Here is a 26624-nt window from a genome sequence, read left to right as displayed (position 1 = left end):
ACTTCAGAATCCATTTCAAAAGGGAATATAAGTGGGATTCCCATGCCAACAAGGTTATGGACCTGTTTAACACTGCAAGCTTTACACGCATTTGTTAGGGCAGTCGTTTCTGGGTCAGTGCTGCAGTGAGTTCTACGTTTAGTGTAGGTGAGTCGGGGGTGGTGGGGGGGGTGGTGGGGGTGGGGGGGGGTGGTGTGTGTGGGCGGTGGGGGGGGTTGTGTGATTGGGTGAATGCAGAGTCGCCAGAGAGAAGCTGATGGTGGTTAGTGCTTTACATTTCTTTGGCAAAAGGTAAGGAATCATCACTCCTGAACTGTGCAAGGAGCAGGTTTCCAAGTGCAGAGGATGACTAGAATTGTGCCTGGCAGGCAAAGCTTTGAGCTTCTGAAGAACACTTTGCAATATTGGGAGGGCATCGACTCATCATCCAACCAAGATTATGCTTTGTACTTTTTGCCACTTCTGGAGATTTGATGAAACAAAATCATCGAGAAAGCCATACCGAGAATCTGGGAGAGAACGAAACAGAGCAAAATCAACCGGGAGAAGCCACACAAAGTCAAGATTATACAATTAGAACTTACGTTTCTGTTATCAACGCCCATTTCTAACCCTCTCCCAACATCCCGGCACCACTGGAAACAGCACAGAGCAAGGAGAAATCCCAATGCCAGGAATACTCGTCAAGAGACAGAAAATGGTGTCTGAGAAGCAGGGAACAATAGACGTTTGCGAAATAATGATCAGGGTCACTCAGTGTGCTGTCTGCAGGTTAACCAGAACATTTGGAATTTTCTACAATAGCATAGGCTTCAGGAGATTTAATGTTTATAAAGATGAAATGAATAGACTATGTCTGTGTGGACAGATCATTTGAGCCCAACAGGTTTGGGAACAGGCGGGGACATGTATCCAAGCAGACGACTAGGTTAGATGTCAGGAGGTTTCACCTTTACACGAAGAGCTGTCAAATCTTGGAATAAGTGTCATAGAATGATACATCATAGAAGGTGACTATTTGGCCCATTGTGCCCATCTTTGAGAGACTATCCCATTCCCTCAAACCCGATAGTTCTGCAAACTTTTGCTTTTCAGACAAGTACCCGATTCCCTTTTCAAAGTTACCATTGAATCCGCCATCTAAAAATGTTCACCTCCCACCTGGTTATTTTGCTGATCATTTTAAATTGGTGTCCCTTTGGTTATCAACCCTAACAAGGCTGGAAACACTTTTCTCCTGATTTACCTTATCAGAGCCCTTCATGATTTTGAACATGCCAATCAAATCTCCTCTTCAACCTCTCTGCTTCGAGAAGAACGCCAGCTTCTCCAGTCTCTGCACATTGTGGAAGCTTCACATCCTGCTTTTCTTTGATCTCCCCTCAACCCTCTTCCATGAGACCCACCACCTGCTCCCTTTACCCTATCCCTACGAAACTGCTGACATCCCAACTTCCCCTCCCAGCTCTTGTGTTAGCTGATATTGTTAACGATTCTCTCTCCTCAGGTACTCACCCTCTCCCTCTCCCCTTCAAAGCATCAACAACTCTCTCACCCAAAAAAACAAATCCTTGGCCCCCTTCATCCTTGCAAACTATGGCCCCATCGCCAGCCTCCCGTTCCTGATGTTGCTCCCTAAAATACACGGTCACACAGCGAGTGGTTGGGGTCTGGAATGCACTGCCTGGGAGTGTGGTGAAGGCAGGTTCAATCGAGGCATTCAAGAGGGCATTGGATGATTATTTAAATAGAAACAATGTGCAAAGGTACAGGGAAAATGCAGGAGAATGGCACCAAGGCAGAATGCTCAATTGGAGAGCAAGTGCAGACACGATGGGCTGAATGGCCTCCTCCGGCATTGTGACAATTCTGTGATCTTTCCCAAAAGTCCATTTTTAAAGCAGCTCCCCTCCCCCGCAAGCCCCCCCGATCTTGTCCTCACCCCTGCCAGAGCCTTTTCCAACCTCTCAAATGACCTCCTACATGTTTTACTTTAGTTTCTGTTGCTCTATTTAGATGTTGGAGGCCCTTCAATCCTAGACTCTCAGCCCCCTTTCCCTGCTCCTGCCCCCAGCCCCACCCAAAATCTCCACTTCTGTCTGTCTACATTACTCCGCCACTCATGTCAGAACTGCCCCCCTGTAGCACAGGCACCAGCTCAGGTAAACTTCCCCAGTCGATGTACTGATGTCAACTGTGGAGGCTACAAGTCAGGTGGAGATTACGGATGCCTCATGGAGGTGCACCTAGGGGGATCTAACAGCTAAACCTACACGGCCCTGAGCCAACGAGAGAGGGTCATTCTGGCTGTCTCTGGTCAGAGAGCAGGGCTGTGAGCTGCTGGTATTTACGGTTGTTATAAAAGTGGAAATTAAACCTCCCAATGGGCGCTTTGAAGCTTTGAAAAACCGGGGCCCGGATCAGTTTAAGCGATGTAAGAATCAGCAAAGCTGCTGCCTTGCAGATTCAATCAAAGTAACCAAGAAAATGCTTCGCAAAGAAGGAGGGGAGAGGCAAGGAGGGGAGGGGAAGGGAGGGGAGGGGAGGGGACAGGAGGGGAGAGGAAGGGAAGGGAGAAGAAGGGAGGGGGAAGAGGAGGGGAGGGGGAAGAGGAGGGGAGGGGGAAGAGGAGGGGAGGGGCAAGAGGGGAGAGGAGGGGAGAGGAGGGGAGAGGAGGGGAGAGGAGGGGAGAGGAGGGGAGAGGAGGGGAGGGGAGGGGAGAGGAGGGGAGGGGAGAGGAGAGGAGGGGAGAGGAGAGGAGGGGAGGGGAGGGAAGAGGAGGGGAAAGTAGAGGAGAGGAGAGGAGGGGAGGGGAGGGGAGGGGAGGGGAGAGGAGGGGAGAGGAGGGGAGAGGAGTGGGGAGGGGGAAGAGGAGTGGGGAGGGGGAAGAGGAGGGGGGAGGGGGAAGAGGAGGGGAGGAGAGAGGAGGGGAGAGGAGGGGAGAGAAGGGGGGAGGGGGAAGAGGAGGGGAGAGGAGGGGAGAGGAGTGGGGAGGGGGAAGAGGAGGGGAGAGGAGGGGAGAGGAGTGGGGAGGGGGAAGAGGAGGGGAGGGGAGGGGAGGGGAGGGGAGGGGAGGGGAGGGGAGGGGAGGGGGCGGGCGAGTGTCCGGGTTGATCAAAGAAGCTGTTCTCACACTGAGGAGGATGATGTGTGTGAAGGAGTCAAAGGCAGAAACTTCTCTGGTTAGAATTAAGGAAAAGTGGAAGAGTTATTGCTCTGGGTCTGTGATCCTGCTGCTGGACCCTCAGCTTCCTGATTGGCTTGTTGGCCGGCAGGCTTTCCCCAGGGGATGCAACGCTCCAGCGGCAGCCAAGACCCCCATCACCTCCACAAGATCCCACCCAAAATTCCTGGACAGAATTAATTGGCGCTTGGAAAGATAAATAAACGACGGGCGACATGAATTCATTGAAGGCAAATCATGTTTGTTACCTTGATTGAGCTATCTGATGGGCTAATGGGGAAAGTTGATGAAGTACCACATAATCGGTGCTTTGAAGGCATTGGGATTGAAAGGACATTATAAACGTGGATACAAAAATTGGCAAAGGGGTAGAAAGCAGGGAGTGGTGTTGGATAGCTGCATATCAGAATGGGAGAGAAGTCTGCAGATCATCATTCTCCTTGGTCCATGTTAACGGCCTGGACTGGGATCATTTCAAACTTTACAGATGACACAAAGCTTGGACCTGTCGTCAACAATATAAAACCTGAGAATCTGGACCCCTCTCCACACACAGGCCCCACCCCCACACAGGCCCCTCCCACACACTGCCCCACCCCCACACAGGCCCCACCCCCACAGCCCTCCCCACACACAGGCCCCTCTCCACACACAGGCCCCACCCCCACACAGGCCCCTCCCACACACTGCCCCACCCCCACAGCCCTCCCCACACACACGCCCCTCCCCACACACACGCCCCTCCCCACACACACGCCCCTCCCCACACACACGCCCCTCCCCACACACACGCCCCTCCCCACACACAGGCCCCACCCCCACACAGGCCCCTCCCACACACACGCCCCTCCCACACACACGCCCCTCCCCACACACAGGCCCCTCCCCACACACAGGCCCCTCCCCACACACACGCCCCTCCCCACACACAGGCCCCTCCCACACACTGCCCCACCCCCACAGCCCTCCCCACACACACGCCCCTCCCCACACACAGGCCCCTCCCCACACACAGGCCCCTCCCCACACACAGGCCCCTCCCCACACACAGGCCCCTCCCCACACACAGGCCCCTCCCCACACACAGGCCCCTCCCCACACACACGCCCCTCCCCCACACAGGCCGTTTCCCCCACAGCCCTCCCCACACACTGGCCCCTCCCCACACACACGCCCCTCCCCACACACAGGCCCCTCCCCCCCACACAGTCCGTTCCCCCACAGCCCTCCCCACACACAGGCCCCACCCCCACACAGGCCCCTCCCACACACTGCCCCACCCCCCTCCACACACACAGGCCCCTCCCCACACACAGGCCCCTCCCCACACACAGGCCCCTCCCCACACACAGGCCCCTCCCCACACACAGGCCCCTCCCCACACACAGGCCGTTCCCCCACAGCCCTCCCCACACACAGGCCGTTCCCCCACACCGGCCCCTCTCCGCACACAGGCCCCTCCCTGCAGCTGCCCCTCCCCCACACAGCCTACCCTACACAGACCCCTCCACCACACTGCCCCTTCCCCACACAACCCTCCCCACACCTGCCCCTCCCCAACACTGCACCCCACTCCCCCCCCGCCCCCACAGCCCTCGGGGTGGGTGGTGAGGGGTGTGTGGTTTGCAGCTGCCGGTTGCTGTAGCTTTACCTGTATCACTACGATGGATATCACAATGGAGCCAATGACGGCTGTCTGCTTCTCAAGCAACGTCTCAATCTTATTGTAGCAACCCTAAAACAGGGAGAGGTACTGTTAGCATCCCTGCCTCACAGAATAATGACTAAACTTCACTCAGGGTACAGCATACCGCAATAGCGAACACTTACCGGCGCAAACCACTTGCTGGGACTATGTTTTCCACATTCTTTGCTGTATTCCTGACAGCAGGAGTCAGGGACAATATTACTGCCCAGGACTGCATCCCAATCAGTGGAGTTATCAACGCCACAGCACTCATACTGCGGGAAGGAGAGAGAGAGAGAGACATCATTGTAACGGTACTGAACTCTGAGTGGGCAGAGAGAGAGAGAGAGAGACTGAGTGAGACAGAAAGAAAGAGAGAGAGAGAGAGAGGGGAGGTGCAGAGAGGGAAAGAGGGGGAGAGATGGGGGAGGCAGAGAGAAAAAGAGGGTGAGATAGAGAGAGAGAGAGAGAGAGAGAGAGAGAGAGATAAAAAGAGAAAGAGAGAAAGGAGGACAGAGCAAGAAGGAGAGAGGGGCAGAAAGGGAGACAGAGAGAGAGAGACAGGGGCAAACAGGGAGAGAGGTGGGGCAGACAGGGAGAAAGGACTGCATGGGCCCCAGCTATGCCTGTCTCTTTATGGGGTATGTGGAACATTCCTTGTTCCAGTCCTACTCTGGCCCCCTCGCACAACACTTTCTCCGGTACATCGATGATTACTTCGGTGCTGCTTCATGCTCTTGTCTGGACCTGGAAAAATTTATTAATTTTGCTTCCAATTTCCACCCCTCCATCATTTTCACATGGTCCATCACTGACACTTCCCTTCCCTTCCTTGACCTCTCTATCTCAATCTCTGGTGATAGACTGTCCACCAATATTCATTCCAAGTCTACCGACTCCCACACCTACCTCGACTACAGCTCCTCACACCCCGCTTCCTGAAAGGACTCCATCCCATTTTCTCAGTTCCTTTGCCTCCATCGCATCTGTTCTGATGATGCCACTTTCAAAAACAGTTCCTCTGACATGTCCTCCTTCTTCCTTAAGCGAGGTTTTCCACCCACGGTCGTTGACAGGGCCCTCAACCGTGTCCGGCCCATCTCCCGCGCATCCGCCCTCACACCTTCTCCTCCCTCCCAGAACCATGATAGGGTCCCCCTTGTCCTCACTTATCACCCCACCAGCATCCGCATTCAAAGGATCATCCTCCGCCATTTCCGCCAAATCCAGCATGATGCCACCACCAAACACATCTTCCCTTCACCCCCCCGGCAGCATTCCACAGGGATCGTTCCCTCCGAGACACCCTGGTCTACTTCTTCATCACCCCTTACACCTCAATCCCCTCCCACGGCACCTTCCCATGCAACTGCAGAAGATGCAACACCTGCCCCTTTACTTCCTCTCTCCTCACCGTCTAAGGGCCCAAACACTCCTTTCAAGTGAAGCAGCAGTTCACTTGCACTTCCCTCAATTTAGGCTACTGCATTCGTTGTTCCCAATGCGGTTTCCTCTACATTGGAGAGACCAAACGCAGACTGGGTGACCACTTTGCAGAACACCTTCAGTCTGTCCGCAAGCATGACCCAGACCTCCCTGTCACTTGCCATTTCAACACTCCACCCTGCTCTCTTGCCCACATGTCTGTCCTTGGCCTGCTGCATTGTTCCAGTGAAGCTCAACGCAAAGTGGAGGAACAACACCTCATCTTCCGACTAGGCACTTTACAGCCTTCCGGACTGAATATTGAGTTCAACAATTTTAGATCATGAACTCTCTCCTCCATCCCCAACTCTTTTCCGATCCCCCTTTTTTCCAATAATTTATATAGATTTTTCTTTTCCCACCTATTTCCATTATTTTATCTCTACCTTTTAGCCTATTTCAATCCCTTTCCCCCACCCCACCCCCACTAGGGCTATCTGTACCTTGCTCATCCTGCTTTCTAACCTTAATGTCCCCATTAGCACATTCCTTAGATAATATCACCACCGTCAGCACCTCTTTGTCCTTTTGTCTGTGACATCTTTTGGCAATCTTCACTTATCACTGGCCCTCTCTCCAGCTCTAGTTGTCCCACCGCACCCCCCCCTTAAACCAGCTTATATTTCACCCCTCTTCTATTTTTCCTTAGTTCTGTTGAAGAGTCATACGGACTCGAAACATTAACTGTATTCCTCTCCGCAGATGCTGCCAGTCCTGCTGAGTTTTTCCAGGTATTTTTATTTTTGTATTTGTTTAGGGAGAAAGGGACTGACAGAGAGAGAGAGAGAGACTGACAGAGTGACTGACAGAGAGAGAGAGAGACAAGCACAGAGAGACAGAGAGAGAGAGAGAGGTGGAAGACGGTGCGAGGGAAAGACAAAGAGAGAGAGCGGCAGACAGAGAGAGGGAGTGAGAGACAGTCAGGGAGAGAGAGAGGGGCAGGGAGAGAGAGCGGCAGACAGAGAGAGGGAGAGGCAGAACGAGAGAGGGAGAGGCAGAACGAGAGAGGGAGAGGCAGAACGAGAGAGGGAGAGGCAGAACGAGAGAGGGAGAGGCAGAACGAGAGAGGGAGAGGCAGAACGAGAGAGGGAGAGGCAGAACGAGAGAGGGAGAGGCAGAACGAGAGAGGGAGAGGCAGAACGAGAGAGGGAGAGGCAGAACGAGAGAGGGAGAGGCAGAACGAGAGAGGGAGAGGCAGAACGAGAGAGGGAGAGGCAGAACGAGAGAGGGAGAGGCAGAACGAGAGAGGGAGAGGCAGAACGAGAGAGGGAGAGGCAGAACGAGAGAGGGAGAGGCAGAACGAGAGAGGGAGAGGCAGAACGAGAGAGGGAGAGGCAGAACGAGAGAGGGAGAGGCAGAACGAGAGAGGGAGAGGCAGAACGAGAGAGGGAGAGGCAGAACGAGAGAGGGAGAGGCAGAACGAGAGAGGGAGAGGCAGAACGAGAGAGGGAGAGGCAGAACGAGAGAGGGAGAGGCAGAACGAGAGAGGGAGAGGCAGAACGAGAGAGGGAGAGGCAGAACGAGAGAGGGAGAGGCAGAACGAGAGAGGGAGAGGCAGAACGAGAGAGGGAGAGGCAGAACGAGAGAGGGAGAGGCAGAACGAGAGAGGGAGAGGCAGAACGAGAGAGGGAGAGGCAGAACGAGAGAGGGAGAGGCAGAACGAGAGAGGGAGAGGCAGAACGAGAGAGGGAGAGGCAGAACGAGAGAGGGAGAGGCAGAACGAGAGGGGGAGAGGCAGAACGAGAGAGGGAGAGGCAGAACGAGAGAGGGAGAGGCAGAACGAGAGAGGGAGAGGCAGAACGAGAGAGGGAGAGGCAGAACGAGAGAGGGAGAGGCAGAACGAGAGAGGGAGAGGCAGAACGAGAGAGGGAGAGGCAGAACGAGAGAGGGAGAGGCAGAACGAGAGAGGGAGAGGCAGAACGAGAGAGGGAGAGGCAGAACGAGAGAGGGAGAGGCAGAACGAGAGAGGGAGAGGCAGAACGAGAGAGGGAGAGGCAGAACGAGAGAGGGGAGAGGCAGAACGAGAGGGGAGAGGCAGAACGAGAGGGGGAGAGGCAGAACGAGAGGGGGAGAGGCAGAACGAGAGGGGGAGAGGCAGAACGAGAGGGGGAGAGGCAGAACGAGAGGGGGAGAGGCAGAACGAGAGGGGGAGAGGCAGAACGAGAGGGGGAGAGGCAGAACGAGAGGGGGAGAGGCAGAACGAGAGGGGGAGAGGCAGAACGAGAGGGGGAGAGGCAGAACGAGAGGGGGAGAGGCAGAACGAGAGGGGGAGAGGCAGAACGAGAGGGGGAGAGGCAGAACGAGAGGGGGAGAGGCAGAACGAGAGGGGGAGAGGCAGAACGAGAGGGGGAGAGGCAGAACGAGAGGGGGAGAGGCAGAACGAGAGGGGGAGAGGCAGAACGAGAGGGGGAGAGGCAGAACGAGAGGGGGGAGAGGCAGAACGAGAGGGGGGAGAGGCAGAACGAGAGGGGGAGAGGCAGAACGAGAGGGGGAGAGGCAGAACGAGAGGGGGAGAGGCAGAACGAGAGGGGGAGAGGCAGAACGAGAGGGGGAGAGGCAGAACGAGAGGGGGAGAGGCAGAACGAGAGGGGGAGAGGCAGAAACGAGAGGGGGAGAGGCAGAACGAGAGGGGGGAGAGGCAGAACGAGAGGGGGAGAGGCAGAACGAGAGGGGGAGAGCAGAACGAGAGGGGGAGAGGCAGAACGAGAGGGGGAGAGGCAGAACGAGAGGGGGAGAGGCAGAACGAGAGGGGGAGAGGCAGAACGAGAGGGGGAGAGGCAGAAACGAGAGGGGGAGAGGCAGAACGAGAGGGGGAGAGGCAGAACGAGAAGGGGGAGAGGCAGAACGAGAGGGGGGGAGGCAGAACGAGAGGGGGAGAGGCAGAACGAGAGGGGGAGAGGCAGAACGAGAGGGGGAGAGGCAGAACGAGAGGGGGAGAGGCAGAACGAGAGGGGGGAGAGGCAGAACGAGAGGGGGAGAGGCAGAACGAGAGGGGGAGAGGCAGAACGAGAGGGGGAGAGGCAGAACGAGAGGGGGAGAGGCAGAACGAGAGGGGGAGAGGCAGAACGAGAGGGGGAGAGGCAGAACGAGAGGGGGAGAGGCAGAACGAGAGGGGGAGAGGCAGAACGAGAGGGGGAGAGGCAGAACGAGAGGGGGAGAGGCAGAACGAGAGGGGGAGAGGCAGAACGAGAGGGGGAGAGGCAGAACGAGAGGGGGAGAGGCAGAACGAGAGGGGGAGAGGCAGAACGAGAGGGGGAGAGGCAGCAGAACGAGAGGGGGAGAGGCAGAACGAGAGGGGGAGAGGCAGAACGAGAGGGGGAGAGGCAGAACGAGAGGGGGAGAGGCAGAACCGAGAGGGGGAGAGGCAGAACGAGAGGGGGAGAGGCAGAACGAGAGGGGGAGAGGCAAGAACGAGAGGGGGAGAGGCAGAACGAGAGGGGGAGAGGCAGAACGAGAGGGGGAGAGGCAGAACGAGAGGGGAGAGGCAGAACGAGAGGGGGAGAGGCAGAACGAGAGGGGGAGAGGCAGAACGAGAGGGGGAGAGGCAGACGAGAGGGGAGAGGCAGAACGAGAGGGGGAGAGGCAGAACGAGAGGGGAGAGGCAGAACGAGAGGGGGAGAGGCAGAACGAGAGGGGGAGAGGCAGAACGAGAGGGGGAGAGGCAGAACGAGAGGGGGAGAGGCAGAACGAGAGGGGGAGAGGCCAGAACGAGAGGGGGAGAGGCAGAACGAGAGGGGGAGAGGCAGAACGAGAGGGGGAGAGGCAGAACGAGAGGGGAGAGGCAGAACGAGAGGGGGAGAGGCAGAACGAGAGGGGAGAGGCAGAACGAGAGGGGGAGAGGCAGAACGACGAGGGGGAGAGGCAGAACGAGAGGGGGAGAGGCAGAACGAGAGGGGGAGAGGCAGAACGAGAGGGGGAGAGGCAGAACGAGAGGGGGAGAGGCAGAACGAGAGGGGGAGAGGCAGAACGAGAGGGGGAGAGGCAGAACGAGAGGGGGAGAGGCAGAACGAGAGGGGGAGAGGCAGAACGAGAGGGGGAGAGGCAGAACGAGAGGGGGAGAGGCAGAACGAGAGGGGGAGAGGCAGAACGAGAGGGGGAGAGGCAGAACGAGAGGGGGAGAGGCAGAACGAGAGGGGGAGAGGCAGAACGAGAGGGGGAGAGGCAGAACGAGAGGGGGAGAGGCCAGAACGAGAGGGGGAGAGGCAGAACGAGAGGGGGAGAGGCAGAACGAGAGGGGAGAGGCAGAACGAGAGGGGGAGAGGCAGAACGAGAGGGGGAGAGGCAGAACGAGAGGGGGAGAGGCAGAACGAGAGGGGGAGAGGCAGAACGAGAGGGGGAGAGGCAGAACGAGAGGGGGAGAGGCAGAACGAGAGGGGGAGAGGCAGAACGAGAGGGGGAGAGGCCAGAACGAGAGGGGGAGAGGCAGAACGAGAGGGGGAGAGGCAGAACGAGAGGGGGAGAGGCAGAACGAGAGGGGAGAGGCAGAACGAGAGGGGGAGAGGAGAACGAGAGGGGAGAGGCAGAACGAGAGGGGGAGAGGCAGAACGAGAGGGGGAGAGGCAGACGAACGAGAGGGGGAGAGGCAGAACGAGAGGGGAGAGGCAGAACGAGAGGGGGAGAGGCAGAACGAGAGGGGAGAGGCAGAACGAGTGGGGGAGAGGCAGACAACGAGAGGGGGAGAGGCAGACGAGAGGGGGAGAGGCAGACGAGAGGGGCGGAGAGGCAGAACGAGAGGGGGAGAGGCAGAACGAGAGGGGGAGAGGCAGACGAGAGGGGGAGAGGCAGAACGAGAGGGGGAGAGGCAGAACGAGAGGGGGAGAGGCAGAACGAGAGGGGAGAGGCAGACGAGAGGGGGAGAGGCAGAACGAGAGGGGAGAGGCAGAACGAGAGGGGGAGAGGCAGAACGAGAGGGGGGAGAGGCAGAACGAGAGGGGGAGAGGCAGAACGAGAGGGGGAGAGGCAGAACGAGAGGGGGAGAGGCAGAACGAGAGGGGGAGAGAGGCAGAACGAGAGGGGGAGAGGCAGAACGAGAGGGGGAGAGGCAGAACGAGAGGGGGAGAGGCAGAACGAGAGGGGGAGAGGCAGAACGAGAGGGGGAGAGGCAGAACGAGAGGGGAGAGGCAGAACGAGAGGGGGAGAGGCAGAACGAGAGGGGGAGAGGCAGAACGAGAGGGGGAGAGGCAGAACGAGAGGGGGAGAGGCAGAACGAGAGGGGGAGAGGCAGAACGAGAGGGGGAGAGGCAGAACGAGAGGGGGAGAGGCAGAACGAGAGGGGGAGAGGCAGAACGAGAGGGGGAGAGGCAGAACGAGAGGGGAGAGGCAGAACGAGAGGGGGAGAGGCAGAACGAGAGGGGGAGAGGCAGAACGAGAGGGGGAGAGGCAGAACGGAGGAGGGAGAGGCAGCACGATGAGAGGGGAGAGGCAGAACGAGGAGAGGGGAGAGGCAGAACGCAGAGAGGGAGAGGCAGAACGAGAGAGGGAGAGGCAGAACGACGAGGGGGAGAGGCAGAACGAGAGGGGGAGAGGCAGAACGAGAGGGGGAGAGGCAGAACGACGAGGGGGAGAGGCAGAACGAGAGGGGGAGAGGCAGAACGAGAGGGGGAGAGGCAGAACGAGAGGGTGGAGACGGCAGAACGAGAGGGGGAGAGGCAGAACGAGAGGGGGAGAGGCAGAACGAAGAGGGGGAGAGGCAGAACGAGAGGGGGAGAGGCAGAACGAGAGGGGGCAGAGGCCAGAACGAGAGGGGGAGAGGCAGAACGAGAGGGGGAGAGGCAGAACGAGAGGGGGAGAGGCAGAACGAGAGGGGGAGAGGCAGAACGAGAGGGGGAGAGGCAGAACGAGAGGGGGAGAGGCAGAACGAGAGGGGGAGAGGCAGAACGAGAGGGGGAGAGGCAGAACGAGAGGGGGAGAGGCAGAACGAGAGGGGGAGAGGCAGAACGAGAGGGGGAGAGGCAGAACGAGAGGGGGAGAGGCAGAACGAGAGGGGGAGAGGCAGAACGAGAGGGGGAGAGGCAGAACGAGAGGGGGAGAGGCAGAACGAGAGGGGGAGAGGCAGAACGAGAGGGGGAGAGGCAGAACGAGAGGGGGAGAGGCAGAACGAGAGAGGGAGAGAGACAAGAGAGGGGGAGACAGAGGGAGAGAGAGAGGGAGACAGACAGAGAAAGAGAGGCAGAAAGAGTGAGGGAGCAGGCTGGGAGAGAGAAGGGGACAGAGGGAAAGAGAGAGGGGACAGAGAGAGAGGGGGCAGACAGAGAGAAAGGGAGCAGAAAGAGAGAGAGAGGCAGGTAGAGAGAGAGAGAGAGAGGCAGGCAGAAAGAGAGAGGCAGGCAAAGAGAGAGAGAGAGAGAGGCAGGTAGAGAGAGAGAGAGAGAGAGAGAGGCAGGCAAAGAGAGAGAGAGGGAGAGGCTGAGCCAGTCTCTCTGTCTCTGCCACTCTCCCTCTCTTTCTGTCAGTCTCTCTCTGGGCCTGTGTCTCTCTCCCTGTCAGAGAGAGACAGAGAGAGAGACTGACAGAGAGAGAGTGACTGGCAGACAGAGAGAGAGAGGCAGACAGGGGCAGAGACAGGCAGAGAGAGAGAGAGAGAGAGACGGGAAGACGGTGCGAGGGGAAGACAAAGAGAGAGAGAGAGCGGCAGACAGAGAGAGGCAGACAGCGGCAGAGAAAGAGAGGCAGATAGAGACAGAGAGAGCGTAAGACAGAGAGGGAGAGAGAGAGGTGGACAGAGATGGAGAGAGAGGCAGAGAGAGAGGGAGAGGCAGAGAGAGAGAGAAAGAGAGAGGCAGACTAGAAGAGATGGGCAGACCGAGAGGGAGGGAGATAGACAGTCAGAGAGAGAGATAGAGGTAGACGGAGAGAGGGGGACAGAGGGAGAAAGGGGGGCGGACAGAGAGACAAAGACCCAGCGGAAATATGTTGCCATTCCTTCACTGTCGTTGTGTCAAAATCCTGGAACTCCCTCCCTAACAGCACTGTGGGTGTACCTACACCACATGGACTGCAGCGGTTCAAGGAGGCAGCTCACCATCACCTTCTCAAGGGGCAATTAGGGATGGGCAATAAATGCTGGCCCAGCCAGCAAAGCCCCCATCCCATTAATGAAAAAAAGACAGGGAGAGGCAGACAAAGACCCAGCGGAAATATATCGCACAGAGAGACTGACAGAGAGGGAGACTGACAGAGAGAGAGAGACTGACACAGAGGGAGAGAGAGACTGACAGAGAGAGACAAGAGAGAGAGAGACTGACAGAGAGCGAGAGAGAGACTGACAGAGAGCGAGAGAGAGACTGACAGAGAGAGAGAGAGAGAGAGAGAAAGACTGGCCCAGAGAGAGACTGACAAAGAGAGAGAGACTGGCAGAGAGAGAGAGAGAGACTAGCAGAGAGAGAGAGAGAGACTGGGCCAGTCTCTCTCTCTCTCTCTCTGTCAGTCTCTCTCTCTCTCTTTTTGCCCGTTTTTCTCTCTCTCTGTCAGAGAGAGACTGCTCAGGAGAGACTGGCAGAGGGAGCGAGAGGCTGGCAGAGGGAGCGAGAGGCTGGCAGAGGGAGCGAGAGGCTGGCAGAGGGAGCGAGAGGCTGGCAGAGGGAGCGAGAGGCTGGCAGAGAGACAGAGAGAAAGAGATACAGAGTGAGAGACACAGAGACTTTACTGCAATGGTACTGAATAGTGGGAGGACAGAGGGGAGGGGGAGAGATGCTGAGAGAGAGTGGCCAAAATAGAGCAAGAGAGGTAAAGAGGTGAATGGGAGAGTATATGTATGTGGTTGTCTGTGTGCAGCATTTGTCATGAAACTGACATATTTTTCAATATGTTGTTTTTTATTGTAAAGTAGGTTTATGAATGTAGTGTAGATGGTTCTGTCTGTTTGATTTAATGGAATTAAAGTCAGATAGATGGCAAACTTGAAATTATCAAAAGAATTTTGGGGCAAAGGCATTTGAAATGCTAATGAGTAAACATGGATGATGGCAGCATGTAGGGTGTGAAGGGAATTTGCATTTTTAGATAAGTGAAGAGTTGTTTGGGTTTCAAAGGGATAATAGGATGTTTATAGCTAACAAGGTAAGCAAGGACAAGCAATGTGTTTATTTTTCCCAAAGGTACTGACCATATTGGCAACACAAAAGATTTTTATATTATGGGAAAAGTAAGTTTCCAAAGACATATAGAACATTGGAATTTATAGATTAAAGAAATAAACACATATAAAGCGAATGGAAAGCTATGTTGGGGGCCATGTAAGATCTAAGAGTTCCATGTAAAACAGCCTTGGGAAGCCTCCAGCCACGTTTGTGGAAGTCTGCTATGTCTAGTAACCAAGGGTGGAGGAAAGCCTTTGGAATTCCACTGTCGAGTAGGTGCTGTGGTAAACTTGCTGGCTTGATTGTTTAAATTTAAAATCTATTTTGGACTGTTGCCTTAAAAAAGGTAGGTAGTTGGGAGTCAGGTTAATTAGAAATTTTTGGACTTGTTATAGTATTAAATAACTGTAATCTTATGTATGTGCTTGAAATATTTTCTTTTATTAATAAGTGTCTTAATTTAGTTTTTGAAAATCTCTAAAGGTGTTAGTGGACTCATTACTTCTGAATTCAGTGCACAAATCTTCTCATAATAAATACAAATTGCAAAACCATTGTGATAGCGTGGCCAAGCTCCCCTTGTGGATTTGGTCTTCCTGCACTCATAACCTGCCACATCATAACACTGTGTGTGGGTCCGTGTGTGAGAGAGAGTGAAGGTGTATGTGTCTGTATGTGTGAGGGTATGTGTGTGTGTGTCAGAGGCTGGGTGAGGGTGTGTGTGTGTGGGTCCGTGTGTGAGAGAGAGTGAAGGTGTATGTGTCTGTATGTGTGAGGGTATGTGTGTGTGTGTCAGAGGCTGGGTGAGGGTGTGTGTGTGTGGGTCCGTGTGTGAGAGAGAGTGAAGGTGTATGTGTCTGTATGTGTGAGGGTATGTATGTGTGTGTCAGAGGCTGGGTGAGGGTGTGTGTGTGTGGGTCCGTGTGTGAGAGAGAGTGAAGGTGTATGTGTCTGTATGTGTGAGGGTATGTGTGTGTGTGTCAGAGGCTGGGTGAGGGTGTGTGTGTGCGTGGGTCCGTGTGTGAGAGAGAGTGAAGGCGTATGTGTCTGTATGTGTGAGGGTATGTGTGTGTGTGTCAGAGGCTGGGTGAGGGTGTGTGTGTGTGGGTCCGTGTGTGAGAGAGAGTGAAGGTGTATGTGTCTGTATGTGTGAGGGTATGTATGTGTGTGTCAGAGGCTGGGTGAGGGTGTGTGTGTGTGTGGGTCCGTGTGTGAGAGAGAGTGAAGGTATGTTGTCTATATGTGTGAGGGTATGTGTGTGTGTGTGTGTATGTGTGTCAGAGGCTGGGTGAGGGTATGTGTGTGTGTGTGTCAGAGGCTGGGTGAGGGTGTGTGTGTGTGTGTGAGAGAGAGTGTGAAGGTGTATGTGTCTGTATGTGTGAGGGTATGTGTGTGTGTGTGTGTATGTGTGTCAGAGGCTGGGTGAGGGGGTGTGTGTATGTGTGTGTGAGAGAGAGTGAAGGTGTATGTGTCTGTATGTGTGAGGGTATGTGTGTGTGTGTGTCAGAGGCTGGGTGAGGGTATGTGTGTGTGTGTCAGAGGCTGGGTGAGGGTGTGTGTGTGTGTGTGTGTGTGTGAGAGAGAGTGAGTGTGTGAGTGAGAGGGACAGAGGGAGGGAGGGGAGTGGATTTGGGCAGGCTTTGTAAAGTCACAGACTCAGCGGGGGGGACTGACTGCAGGAAGATGATAGTCTGGTTGTTCTGTTAAAATCTAAATGTCACTTTTTCTTTGACTAGATACAAAATCTATTAAATGTGAAATGTAAAACTGTTTAAAATGGATCAGAAACTGCACTTTAATGTAAAAATCTGACATTTTCTTGGGCATTATGCACCAGGTTAAGGAGTCAAGGTCAGGTATGGGCAAGGGTGTGTGAAGAGTCAGCAGGATGAAGATATTAGAGAGCCAGATCCAAGAAACTCTTTCACTGCAAACTGATACATACTTCTGTCTGAATGATGTTCCATGCATTAGTCAGGCCAACGTTCCCCTCTGATCCATATAATCTCAGTCCCATCTTTAGATCCTCCCGTGCATACTCTCCAACCTGTTAGAAAACAAGAGTCTGTATTTCAGACAGAAGCAAGGCAGAATTCATTCCTCCAGAATTAATACATTCACTTCCATGCACACACAGCCTTCCTCACTAACCAGGTTATCATTAGCATCTCATTATGGGAATCACTGCATTGAGTGCAATTCTCCAGAAACACGGAATTTGAAACAAAATCAAAATGAAATCTATGTAAATTAAATCTGCACCATTGTCATATCCAGACCCTTTGGGACTTTATTACGATTGGATTTACTGGGGTGGATGCCTCAGTGGAGATGGGATCTAGAACACTCTAGGCCCATTCTATATCCATACAGCTACTTAAAGATCTTCCTAATCTCAGGGTAGGAGCAAAGCTAAATGAATTTGTTCCAAATTGCGAGTGTTTCAAATTGCTATCAACATGAAATCTCATCACTGGTCTAGTCAACCTTTGCTTTTATTGCCAGCTGAATCCCTGATATCTCCACAAGAAATTTTGATACCACATAGCTGCATTATACAACAGACTGAATCAACTGGCCTACAATTAACTGATGGGACTGCAACAAAGGGGAGGGTGCCGTAATGAGGGGAGAGTGCTGTAATGAAAGGAAAGTACCGTAACAAAGAGAGAGTGCTGTAGCGAAGGGAGATTGTCATTAGGAGGTGGCTGTGTGGTAACGAGGGTAGATTTCCATAATGAAGGAAGAGTGCCATAATGTGGGGAGGGTGCAGTAATGAGGAGGGTGCAGTAATGAAGAGGGGGTGCCTTAATGTGGGGAGGATGCCATAATGAGGGGAAGGTGCCGTAATGAGGGGAGGGTGCCGTAATGAGGGGAGGGTGCCGTAATGAGGGGAGGGTGCCGTAATGAGGGGAGGGAGCCGTAATGAAGGGAGCATGCCGTAACGAAGGGAGGGTGCTGTAAAAGGGGAAGGTTCCGTAATAAGGGGAGAGTGCCATGTTGAGGGGAGGTTGTAATGAGATTAACTTTTTTAAATCTAGCACATTTGAGAGGTATTTCCTGGTATCGAATGCAATACACTTAAAGAATAATTTAAAATACAGCTATCGGTTTGTTGCCCAGTGTCTTAAGAAACAAGTGTGGGGCCAGGATCAAATGTTAATTGAACTTTCCTTTTCCCTTATGGCCAGACTTGCCATCAATTAGACTTGTCCCAAGAGTCTTTAGACAGCAACAAGCTTCAGGTCTGGTTTCCTTAGTGATCAATTATTGATCAGCAGTGTCAAAGTGTCACCGCTAAATGAGCTTTCCTTCGAATAACCTCTTTAATTTAGCCATACCTCTGATTCTTTGGTTTTAATTCAGGATGGAGAGATGTGTCCAGTCATGTGGTGAGAATCTGCCTGAGGCTGATTAATGATATGTGAGAGAAGATTGGAGCAGCACAGGCATGGGGAATTCAAAACAAAAACAAAAGCAAAAGTTGCTGGAAAAACTCAGCAGGTCTGACAGCATCTGTGGAGAGAAAGTCAGAGTTAACATTTTGAGTCCTTATGACATTTCTTCAGTGCACTCAACTGAAGAAGAGTCACAAGGACTCGAAATGTTAGCTCTGTCCTTCTCTCCACAGATGCTGTCAGAGCTGCTGAGATTTTCCAGCAATTTTTGTTCTTGTTTCAAATTTCCAGCATCTGCAGTATTTTGCTTTTACCGGGGAATTCAAGCCTGTTCAGTCAGGAAGATGTCTATGAGTCCATGTCACTATCTAGGTGGTAATGGTCGTGGGTTTGGAAGGTGCTGTCTAAGGAGCCTTGATGAATTCCTGCAGTGCATCTTGTAGATGGTACACACTGCTGCCACCGTGCATTGGTGGTGGAGGAAGTGAATGTTTGTGGATGTGGTGCCAATCAAGCGGGCTACTTTGTCCTCGATGGTATGAAGCTTTCTGAGTGTTGTGGGAGCTGCAATCAGCCAGGCAAGTAGGGAGTATTCCATCACACTCCTGACTTGTGCCTTGTAATTGGTGATCAGGCTTTGGGGAGTCAGGAGGTGAGTGACTCGCCGCAGGACTCCTAGCCTCTGACCTGCTCTTGTAGCCACAATATTTATATGGCCAGTCCAGTTCAGTTTCTGATCAATGGTAACGCCCAGGATGTTGATAGTGGGGATGCAGTGATGTCATTGAAAGTCAAGTGGTGGAGGTTGGATTCTCTCTTGCTGGAGGTGGTCATTGCTTGGCACTTGTGTGGTGTGAATGTTACTTGCCACTGTCCTGGTGCTGAGATGACTGACCTCCAACAACCACAACCATCTTCTTTTGTGCTAGGTGTTACTCCAACCAGTGCAAAGTTTCCCCTGATTCCCACTGACTCCAGTTTGGCTAGGGCTCCTTGATGCCACACTTGGTCAAGTGTGGCCTTGATAGACTCATATATGTCTACAGCACCGAAGGAGGCCATTCTGCCCATCATGTCTACACCGGTCAACAAAGATCTGACTGCACTAATCCCATTTTCCACTGCTTAGCCCATAGCCCTGGAGGTTATGGCAACGCAAGTGAATATCTAAATACTTCTTAAATGTTATGAGAATTTCTGACTCAACCACCCTTTCAGGCAGTGAGTTCTAGGCTCCCAACACCCTCTGGATGAAAAAAATTTCTCCTCAACTCCCCTCTTAGCCTTCTACCTCTTACCTTAAATCTATGCCCCCTGGTTATTAACCCCTCTACTAATAGAAAAAGTGCCTTCCTATCCACCCTATCAATGCACCTGTATCAGGCCCCCTCTCAACCTTCGTTGCTCCAAGGAAAACAACCCCAGCCTATCCAATCTTTTCTCGTAGCTCAGACCCTCCAGCCCAGGCAGCATCCTGGTAAATCTCCTCTGCACCCTCTCCAGTGCAATCACATCCTTCCTATAATGTGCTGACCAGAACTGCACACACTACTCCAGTTGTGGCCTAACTCGCACTTCATACAGTTCCAGCCTAACCTCCCTGCTCTTGTATTCTATGCCTCAGCTAATAAAGGCAAGTATCCCATATGCCTTCTTAACCACTTTATCTACCTGTCCTGGTACCTTCAGGGGTCTATGGATATGCACACCAAGGTCCCTCTGATCTTCAGTACTTTCCAGGGTCCTACCATCCATAGTGTAATCCCTTGCTTTGTTAGCCATCCCCAAGTGCACTTTTCCGGCTTGCATTTCATTTGCCACTGCTCTGCCCACCTGACCAGTCCATTGATATCCTCCTGCAGTTTACGGCTATCCTCCTCACTATTTACCACCCTACCAATTTTCGTATCATCCGTGAACTTCTTGATCATACCCCCTACATTTAAGTCCAAATCATTCATGTACACCACAAACAGCAAGGGCCCCAGCATTGAGCCCTGTGGAACCCCAATGAAAGCAGACTTCCAGTTACAAGAACATCCCTCTACCATCATCCTCTGCTTCCCGCCCCTCAGCCAATTTTGGATCCAACGTGCCACTTTGCCTTGGATCCCATGGGCTCTTACTTTCTTGACCAGTCTGCCATAAGGGACCTTATCAAAAGCCTTGCTAAAGTCCATGCAGATCACATCAAATGCATTACCCTCATCCTGGCTACCTCCTAAAAGAATTCGATCATATTTGTCAAACACGACCTTCCCTTAACAAATCCATGCTAACTATCTCTGATTAATCCGTGTCTCTCTAAGTGCAGATATATTCTGTCCCTCAGAATTCTTTCTAGCAACTTCTCCATCACCGAGGTTACACTGACTGGCCTATAATTTCCTGGTCTATCCCTTCCTCCCTTTTTTAATAATGGGACAATGTTAGCAGTCCTCCAGTCCTCTGGCACCTCACCTGTGGCCAGAGGGGATTTGAAAATTACTGCCAGGGCCCCTGATATCTCTTCCCTTGCCTCCCTCAACAGCCTGGGATATATCTCATCCATTTATCCACTTTTAAGGGCACTAAACCCCGTACCTCCTCTCTCTATGTTAGTTTCCTCTAATATCAGTCCTCCACCCTGATGTCTATAATTGCGTTGTCCTTTTCTATTGTGAAGACCAACACAAATTATTCATTGAGGGTTGCATCGATGTCTTCTGGGTCCACACACACATAACCTCTACAGTCCCTAGTTGACTCTACTCTTTCCCTGGTTATTCTCTTGCTCTCTATATATTTTAAAAACCCCTTTGGGTTTTCCTTTATTCTACCCACCAATGCTTTCTCATGCACTCTCTTAACTTTCCTAGTTTTCTTTTTAAGTCCCCCTCTGCACTTTATATACTCCTCTAAGGACTCTGCCGTGTTGAGCCCTTGGTATCTGCCATAAGCTTCCCTTTTTTTCTTAATCCCAACCTTTATGTCCCTTGACATCCAGGGTTCTCTGGACTTGGTCCCCCGTTTTGTCTTTATGGGAACGTATTTGCCCTGTACTCTTACTATTTCCTCCTTGAATGCCTGACACAGTTTTATCTGCAAGTAGCTGCTCCCAGTCCACTTCTGCCAAATCACATCTCATCTGAGTAAAATTAGCCTTTCCCCAGTTTAGAACTTTTATTCCTGGTGCAACCTTATCCTTTTCCATAACTATCCTAATTCTAACTGAGTTATGGTCACTATCTCCAAAATGCTCCCCTACTGATACGCCTTCCACCTGCCTGGGCTCATTTCCGAATATTAGGTCCAGAACTGCTCCCTCTCTTGTTGGGCTTCCTACATACTAGCTAAAATAGTTCTCCTGGATGCAATTTGGGGACCTATAGTACACACCCAACAGTGTGCTTGCCTCTGTTGAGTTTTTTACTTCTACCCAAATGGCTTCAGTTGATGATCCTTCCAAGATATCACCCTCCTCACTGCTATAATTGATTCCTTGATCAATATTGCAACTCCCCCTCCTCTATCTTGTCTGAATACCCTATAACCAGGAATGCTGAGCTGCCAATCCTGCCCTTCTTTTAACCAAGTTCGGCCATAGCTATGATATCATTCTCCCACAAAGCTATCTATGCCCGCAGCTCATCTGTTTTCTTCCTCAGGCTCCTTGCATTAAAATATATTCCATTTAGCCTTGCTAGACTCACTTCTTTCTTATCTGGCCTATGTTTTCTCTGCCTTCCAGACTCACTTACTAGCATTTTAACTTCTAATTCCATCTCAGCTTCTCTCCCCTCTGAACTACTTTTCAGGATCCCACCCCCCTTCCAATTTAGTTTAACTCCGCCCCAACAGCATTAGTAAACTTGAGGATGTTGGTCCCGTTCCAGGTCAGATGTAACCTGTCCAACTTGTACAGGTCCCACCTCCCCCAGAAACCGTCCCATTGCCCAGGAATCTAAAGCCCTCTCCCCTGCACCAGCTCTCCAGCCACGCATTAATCTGCTCTATCCTTCTGTTCCTATACTCACTACTGCGTGGCACTGGGAGTAATCTGGAGATTACTATCTTTGAAGTCCTGCTTTTCAATTTCCTACCTAACTCCCTAAAGTCTGCTTGCAGGACCTCATTTCTCTTTTCCCTATGTCATTGGTCCCAACATGGACCACAACCTCTGGCTGTTCACCCTCCCCCTTCAGGATGTCCTGCAGCCGTTCTGTAACATCCTTGACCCTGACACCCAGGAGACAACATATCATCCTGTAGTCACGTCTATGGCTGTAGAAGCACCTGTCTACTCCCTCACTAACGAGTCCCCTACCACTATTGCCCTTTCACACTTCTTCACCCCACTGAGTGGCCGGACCACCCACAGTGACAGGGCCTTGGCTCTGGCTGGCCTCCACAGAGAAACCATCACTCTCACCGTTTACCAAGGGCGAGAAACAAGTTTGCGAGCAAGCTCACTTGGGGGATTCCCTCACTACCTGCCTGGTCCCCTTCTTCTGTCTGGCAGTCACTCATTCCCTCTCTGCTTGCACTTGCTTAACCTGCAAGGGGTGACCACGTCCTGAAATGTGCTATCCACGAACCTGTCAGCCTCAAGCTCCCAAGTCCGGAGCTCGAGTTTCTCCAATCGGAGGTACTTCCTGCACACATGGTCATCCAGATGCCAGGAGCGTTTAGAGTTTCCCACATAACGCAGGATGTGCAAATTGCTGGACTGAGCTCCCCAGATATATCTTAACTAAATAAAATATGGACTTTTTATTTTATTTTATCCTTACTCTGACTTGAGTATAGACTAGATGCTAGATCCTCTAGGTGCTGCGGACTGCCTGCCTCAGGGCCCTCCTCTCACTCTCTCCTTCAGGTGCTGCTGACTGCCTGCCTCAGGGTCCTCCTCTCACTCTCTCCTTCAGGTGCTGCGGACTGCCTGTCCCAGGGGCCTGCTCTGATGTCAAAGGACAGTCACTCTCACCTCACCTCTGGAGTTCAGCTCTTTTGTCCATGTTTGAACCAAGGCTGTAATAAGGTCAGGAGCTGAGTGGCCCTGGCGGAACCCAAACTGGGCGTCAGTGAGCAGGTTATTGCTAAGCAAGTGCTGCTAAACAGCACTGTTGATGACCCCTTCCGTGACTTTACTGATGATCAAGAGTAGACTGATGGGGTGGTAACTGGCTGGGTTGGATTTGTCCTGCTTTTTGTGGATAGGACACACCTGGGCAATTTTCCACAGAGCCGTTTAGATGCCAGTGTTGTAGCTGTCCTGGAACAGCTTGGCTAGGGGTGCGGCAAGTTCTGGAGCACAAGGCTTCAGTACTACTGCCAGAACATTGTCAGGACCCATAGCCTTTGCAGTATCCAGTGCCTTCAGCCATTTCACATGGAGTGGATAGAGTTGGCTGAAGACTGGCATCTGTGCTGCTGGGGACCTCCGGAAGAGGCCAAGATGGATCATCCACTTGGCACTTCTGGCTGAAGATTGTGGCAAATGCTTCAGCCTTATTTTTTGCATTGATGTGCAGGGTAGGGGTATTTGTGGAGCCTCCTCCTCCAGTGAGTTGTTTAATTGTCCACCACCATTCACAACTGGATGTGGCAGGACTGCAGAGCTTAGATCTGATCCATTGGTTGTGGGATCACTTAGTTCTGTCTATCACTTGCTGCTTATACTGTTTGGCATGCAAGTGGTCCTGTGTTATAGCTTCACCAGGTTGACACCTCATTTTTAGGTATGCCTGGTGCTGCTCCTGGCATGCCCTCCTGCACTCTTCATTGAACAAGGGTTGATCCCTTGGCTTGATGTTAATGGTAAAGTGGGGGATATGCTGGGCCATGAGGTTACAGATTGTGTTTGAGTACAATTCTGCTGCTGCTGATGGCCCACAGCGCCTCATGGATACCCAGTCTTGAGTTGCTAGATCTGTTCAAAATCTATCCCATTTAGCAAGGAGCTAGTACCACACAATGTGATGGAGGGCATCCTCAATGTGAAGGCAGGACTTCGTCTCTACAATGACCGTGCGGTGATCATTCCTACCAATACTGTCATGGACAGATACATCTACAGCAGGCAGGTTGGTGAGGGTGAGGTTAAGTATGCTTTTCCCTCTTGTTCATTCCCTCACTACCTGCCGCTGACCCAGTCTAGCAGCTTTGTCCTTTAGGACTCGGCCAGCTCGATCAGTAGTGGTGCTACCGAGCCACTCTTGGCGATGGCCATTGAAGCCCCCCACCCAGAGCACATTCTGCACCCTTGCCACCCTCAGTGCTCCCTCTGTGTGGTGTTCAACAGAGCAGCACTGATTCATCAGCTGAGGGAGGGCGGTACGTGGTAATCAGCAGGAGGTTTCCCTGTCCATGTTTGACCTGATGCCATGAGACTTCGTGGGGTCCGGAGTTGATGTTGAGGACTCCCAGAGCAACTCCCACCCAACTGTATACCACCGTGCTACCACCTCTGCTGGGCCTGTCCTGCCGGTGGAACAGGACATACCCAGGGATGGTGTCTGGGACATTATCTGTAAGGTATGAATCTGCGAGGATGACTATATCAGGCTGTGGCTTGACTAGTCTGTGAGACAGCTCTCCAAATTTTGGCACTAGCCCCCAGATGTTGGTAACTCTTTCAGAGTCAAACAATTAAACTAAATTAACAAAATGAGGGATAAAGTAAACACAGCCCCTAAGTTAGGTTAGCTGTAAAACCAAAGACAAAGTTTAAAGGAAGCTTACAAACATCAAATCAAGATGTGATTAAGAGGGTCAAGAAAACACCCCAACCCCCGCACTGCCCACCGGGCATGGAAGGCCTCGACAGTGCTGGCAGACATCGCGTGCTCCCTCTCCAGGGATACCCAGCCGCGAACGTAGCCGTGGAAGAGGAGCAGACAGTCGGGTGGGACGACCTGCTCGATCGCCCGCTGCCTGGACCTGTTAATGGCTAACTTGGCCAAGCCCAGGAGCAGGTTCACGAGGAGGTCCTCCTCCTTCCCAGCACCCCCTCCGCACTGGGTGCCAGGTGTTGGTCAGGAGGACTTTGCAGGGTTGACAGGGCAGAGTTTTCTGTTATCGCTTCCGGTGCCTATGTCGATGCCAGGTGGTCCATCCGGTTTCATTCCTCTTTTTGAGATTTTGTAGTGGTTTTTTACAACTGAGTGGCTAATTAGGCCATTTCAGGGGACAGTTAAGAGTCCACCACTTTGCCGGAGTCACATGTAGGCCAGACCAGGTAAGGACGGCAGGTTTCCTTCCCTAAAGGACACTGGTGAACCAGATAGGTTTTTACAGCAGCCGAGGATGGTTTCATGGTCACCATTAGATTTTTAATTGCAGATTTCTATCAAATTCAAATTCCACCAATGCAGGATTCCAACCTGGGTCCCCAGAGCATTTCCCTGGGTCTCTGGATTACTAATACAGTGACAATACCACTTGCTTGGGTGAGTGCAGCTCCAATAACACTCAAGAAGCTCAACACCATCAGAGACAAATCAGCCCACTTAATTATCACCTCATCGACAAACATTCACTCCCTCCACCACCAACGCACAGTAGCAGCAGGGTGTTCCATCTACAAGATGCACTGCAGCAACTCACCAAGGCTCCTCAAGCAGCACTTTCCAAACCCATGACTCCTACCATCTAGAAGGACAAGGGCAGCAAATAGATGGGAACACCACCACCTGGAAATTCCCCTCCAAGTCACTCACCATCCTGACTTGGAAATATATCGCCGTTCCTTCACTGTCACTGGGTCAAAATCCTGGAACTCCCTCCCTAACAGCACTGTGGGTGTACCTACCCCACACGGACTGCAGCGGTTCAAAGCAGCAGTTCACCACCACCTTCTCAAGGGGAATTAGGGTTGGGCAATAAATGCTGGCCTAGCCAGTGACTCCCACATCCCGTGAATGAATAAAAAAAATTAAATTCCACCAACTGCCATCTCAGAGCATTAACCGGGGCCCCTGGATTACTCATCTAGGGATGTTACCACTACGTCACCATCTCCCCATATTTGCTCAAAGTTGCCTCTCCATTTTCAAACAAAGGAATCTTTGGGAATTAGACACGGAGGTTTATTCTAACAGTTAGGGCTGATCCCAGTGAAATCCTTGAACTAAAGTTCCAGCCAAATTTGTGTTTTGAAAGGCGCTGCAGGAAAGATCTTTCTCAACAGTTAAACAGTTGGTCAGCTTGTTCCAGCTGGTTTGTATGATTAGTAATAGCAGTGAGGAGAAGGTCAGAGGCTTTTAACAGGAGCGAGTGATCCTTCTTTAGAACCTGATTAGGCTCCACCATCTGCTGTATCAGATGGAATCAGTTCGAGCAAATCCAGATTACAGGGACAGATTGAAATAGCTTCAGTATGAACCCAACAACTGGCTCCTGCACAAACACATACTTTAAGGAAATGTTATAGCTATTTACATTTTGACAGGTATTTAAGTCGATGTGCTTTTCCGCCAGTTTTGACCGAACTGTTACAATCCAAGCTCGCAGGTAGGAGAGTCATATCGGACTCTGAACGTTAACTGTTTCTCTGCTGGGTTTTTCCCAGCACTCTTTTTTTTTGCAAATTATATGAATGGTTTGAATTTTTGTCCCAGCCAAAGTAAGACACTTGTTCGCCAATTCCACAGCCCCCTTACTCAAATGTTTACGTGGCTTGTAAATACTATGGGGTTCTTGCAGAAACCACGGTAACATCGTAGGCACAAATGCCTATCTGACTGGCTCACAGGTCACTCTGCATTGATTTCACACAAAACATTAGCCAATGGTAAGATACGTGATGACAG

General features: G+C 52.3%; 1 protein-coding gene across 2 annotated transcripts in view; it reads right to left on the bottom strand.

Annotated features, from left to right (window-relative positions):
* Positions 1-191: 191 nt before the first annotated feature.
* The window catches only part of tspan9a (tetraspanin 9a), a 225770-nt gene continuing 199337 nt past the window's right edge, over positions 192-26624 (bottom strand). For both annotated transcript variants that reach the window (XM_041215914.1, XM_041215913.1), the window contains 4 exons: positions 16380-16481; positions 5015-5146; positions 4836-4919; positions 192-509 (listed from right to left, as the gene is read on the bottom strand). In XM_041215914.1, coding sequence (XP_041071848.1) covers positions 438-509; positions 4836-4919; positions 5015-5146; positions 16380-16481 — 390 coding nt within the window. In that variant the 3' untranslated portion in view covers positions 192-437. The remainder of the gene's footprint in view (positions 510-4835; positions 4920-5014; positions 5147-16379; positions 16482-26624) is intronic.

The sequence above is a fragment of the Carcharodon carcharias genome, chromosome 21, assembly GCF_017639515.1.
Source record: "Carcharodon carcharias isolate sCarCar2 chromosome 21, sCarCar2.pri, whole genome shotgun sequence".
In the NCBI taxonomy this organism is placed as follows: Eukaryota; Metazoa; Chordata; class Chondrichthyes; order Lamniformes; family Lamnidae; genus Carcharodon; species Carcharodon carcharias.
This window is presented reverse-complemented; position numbering and strand designations above follow the sequence as displayed.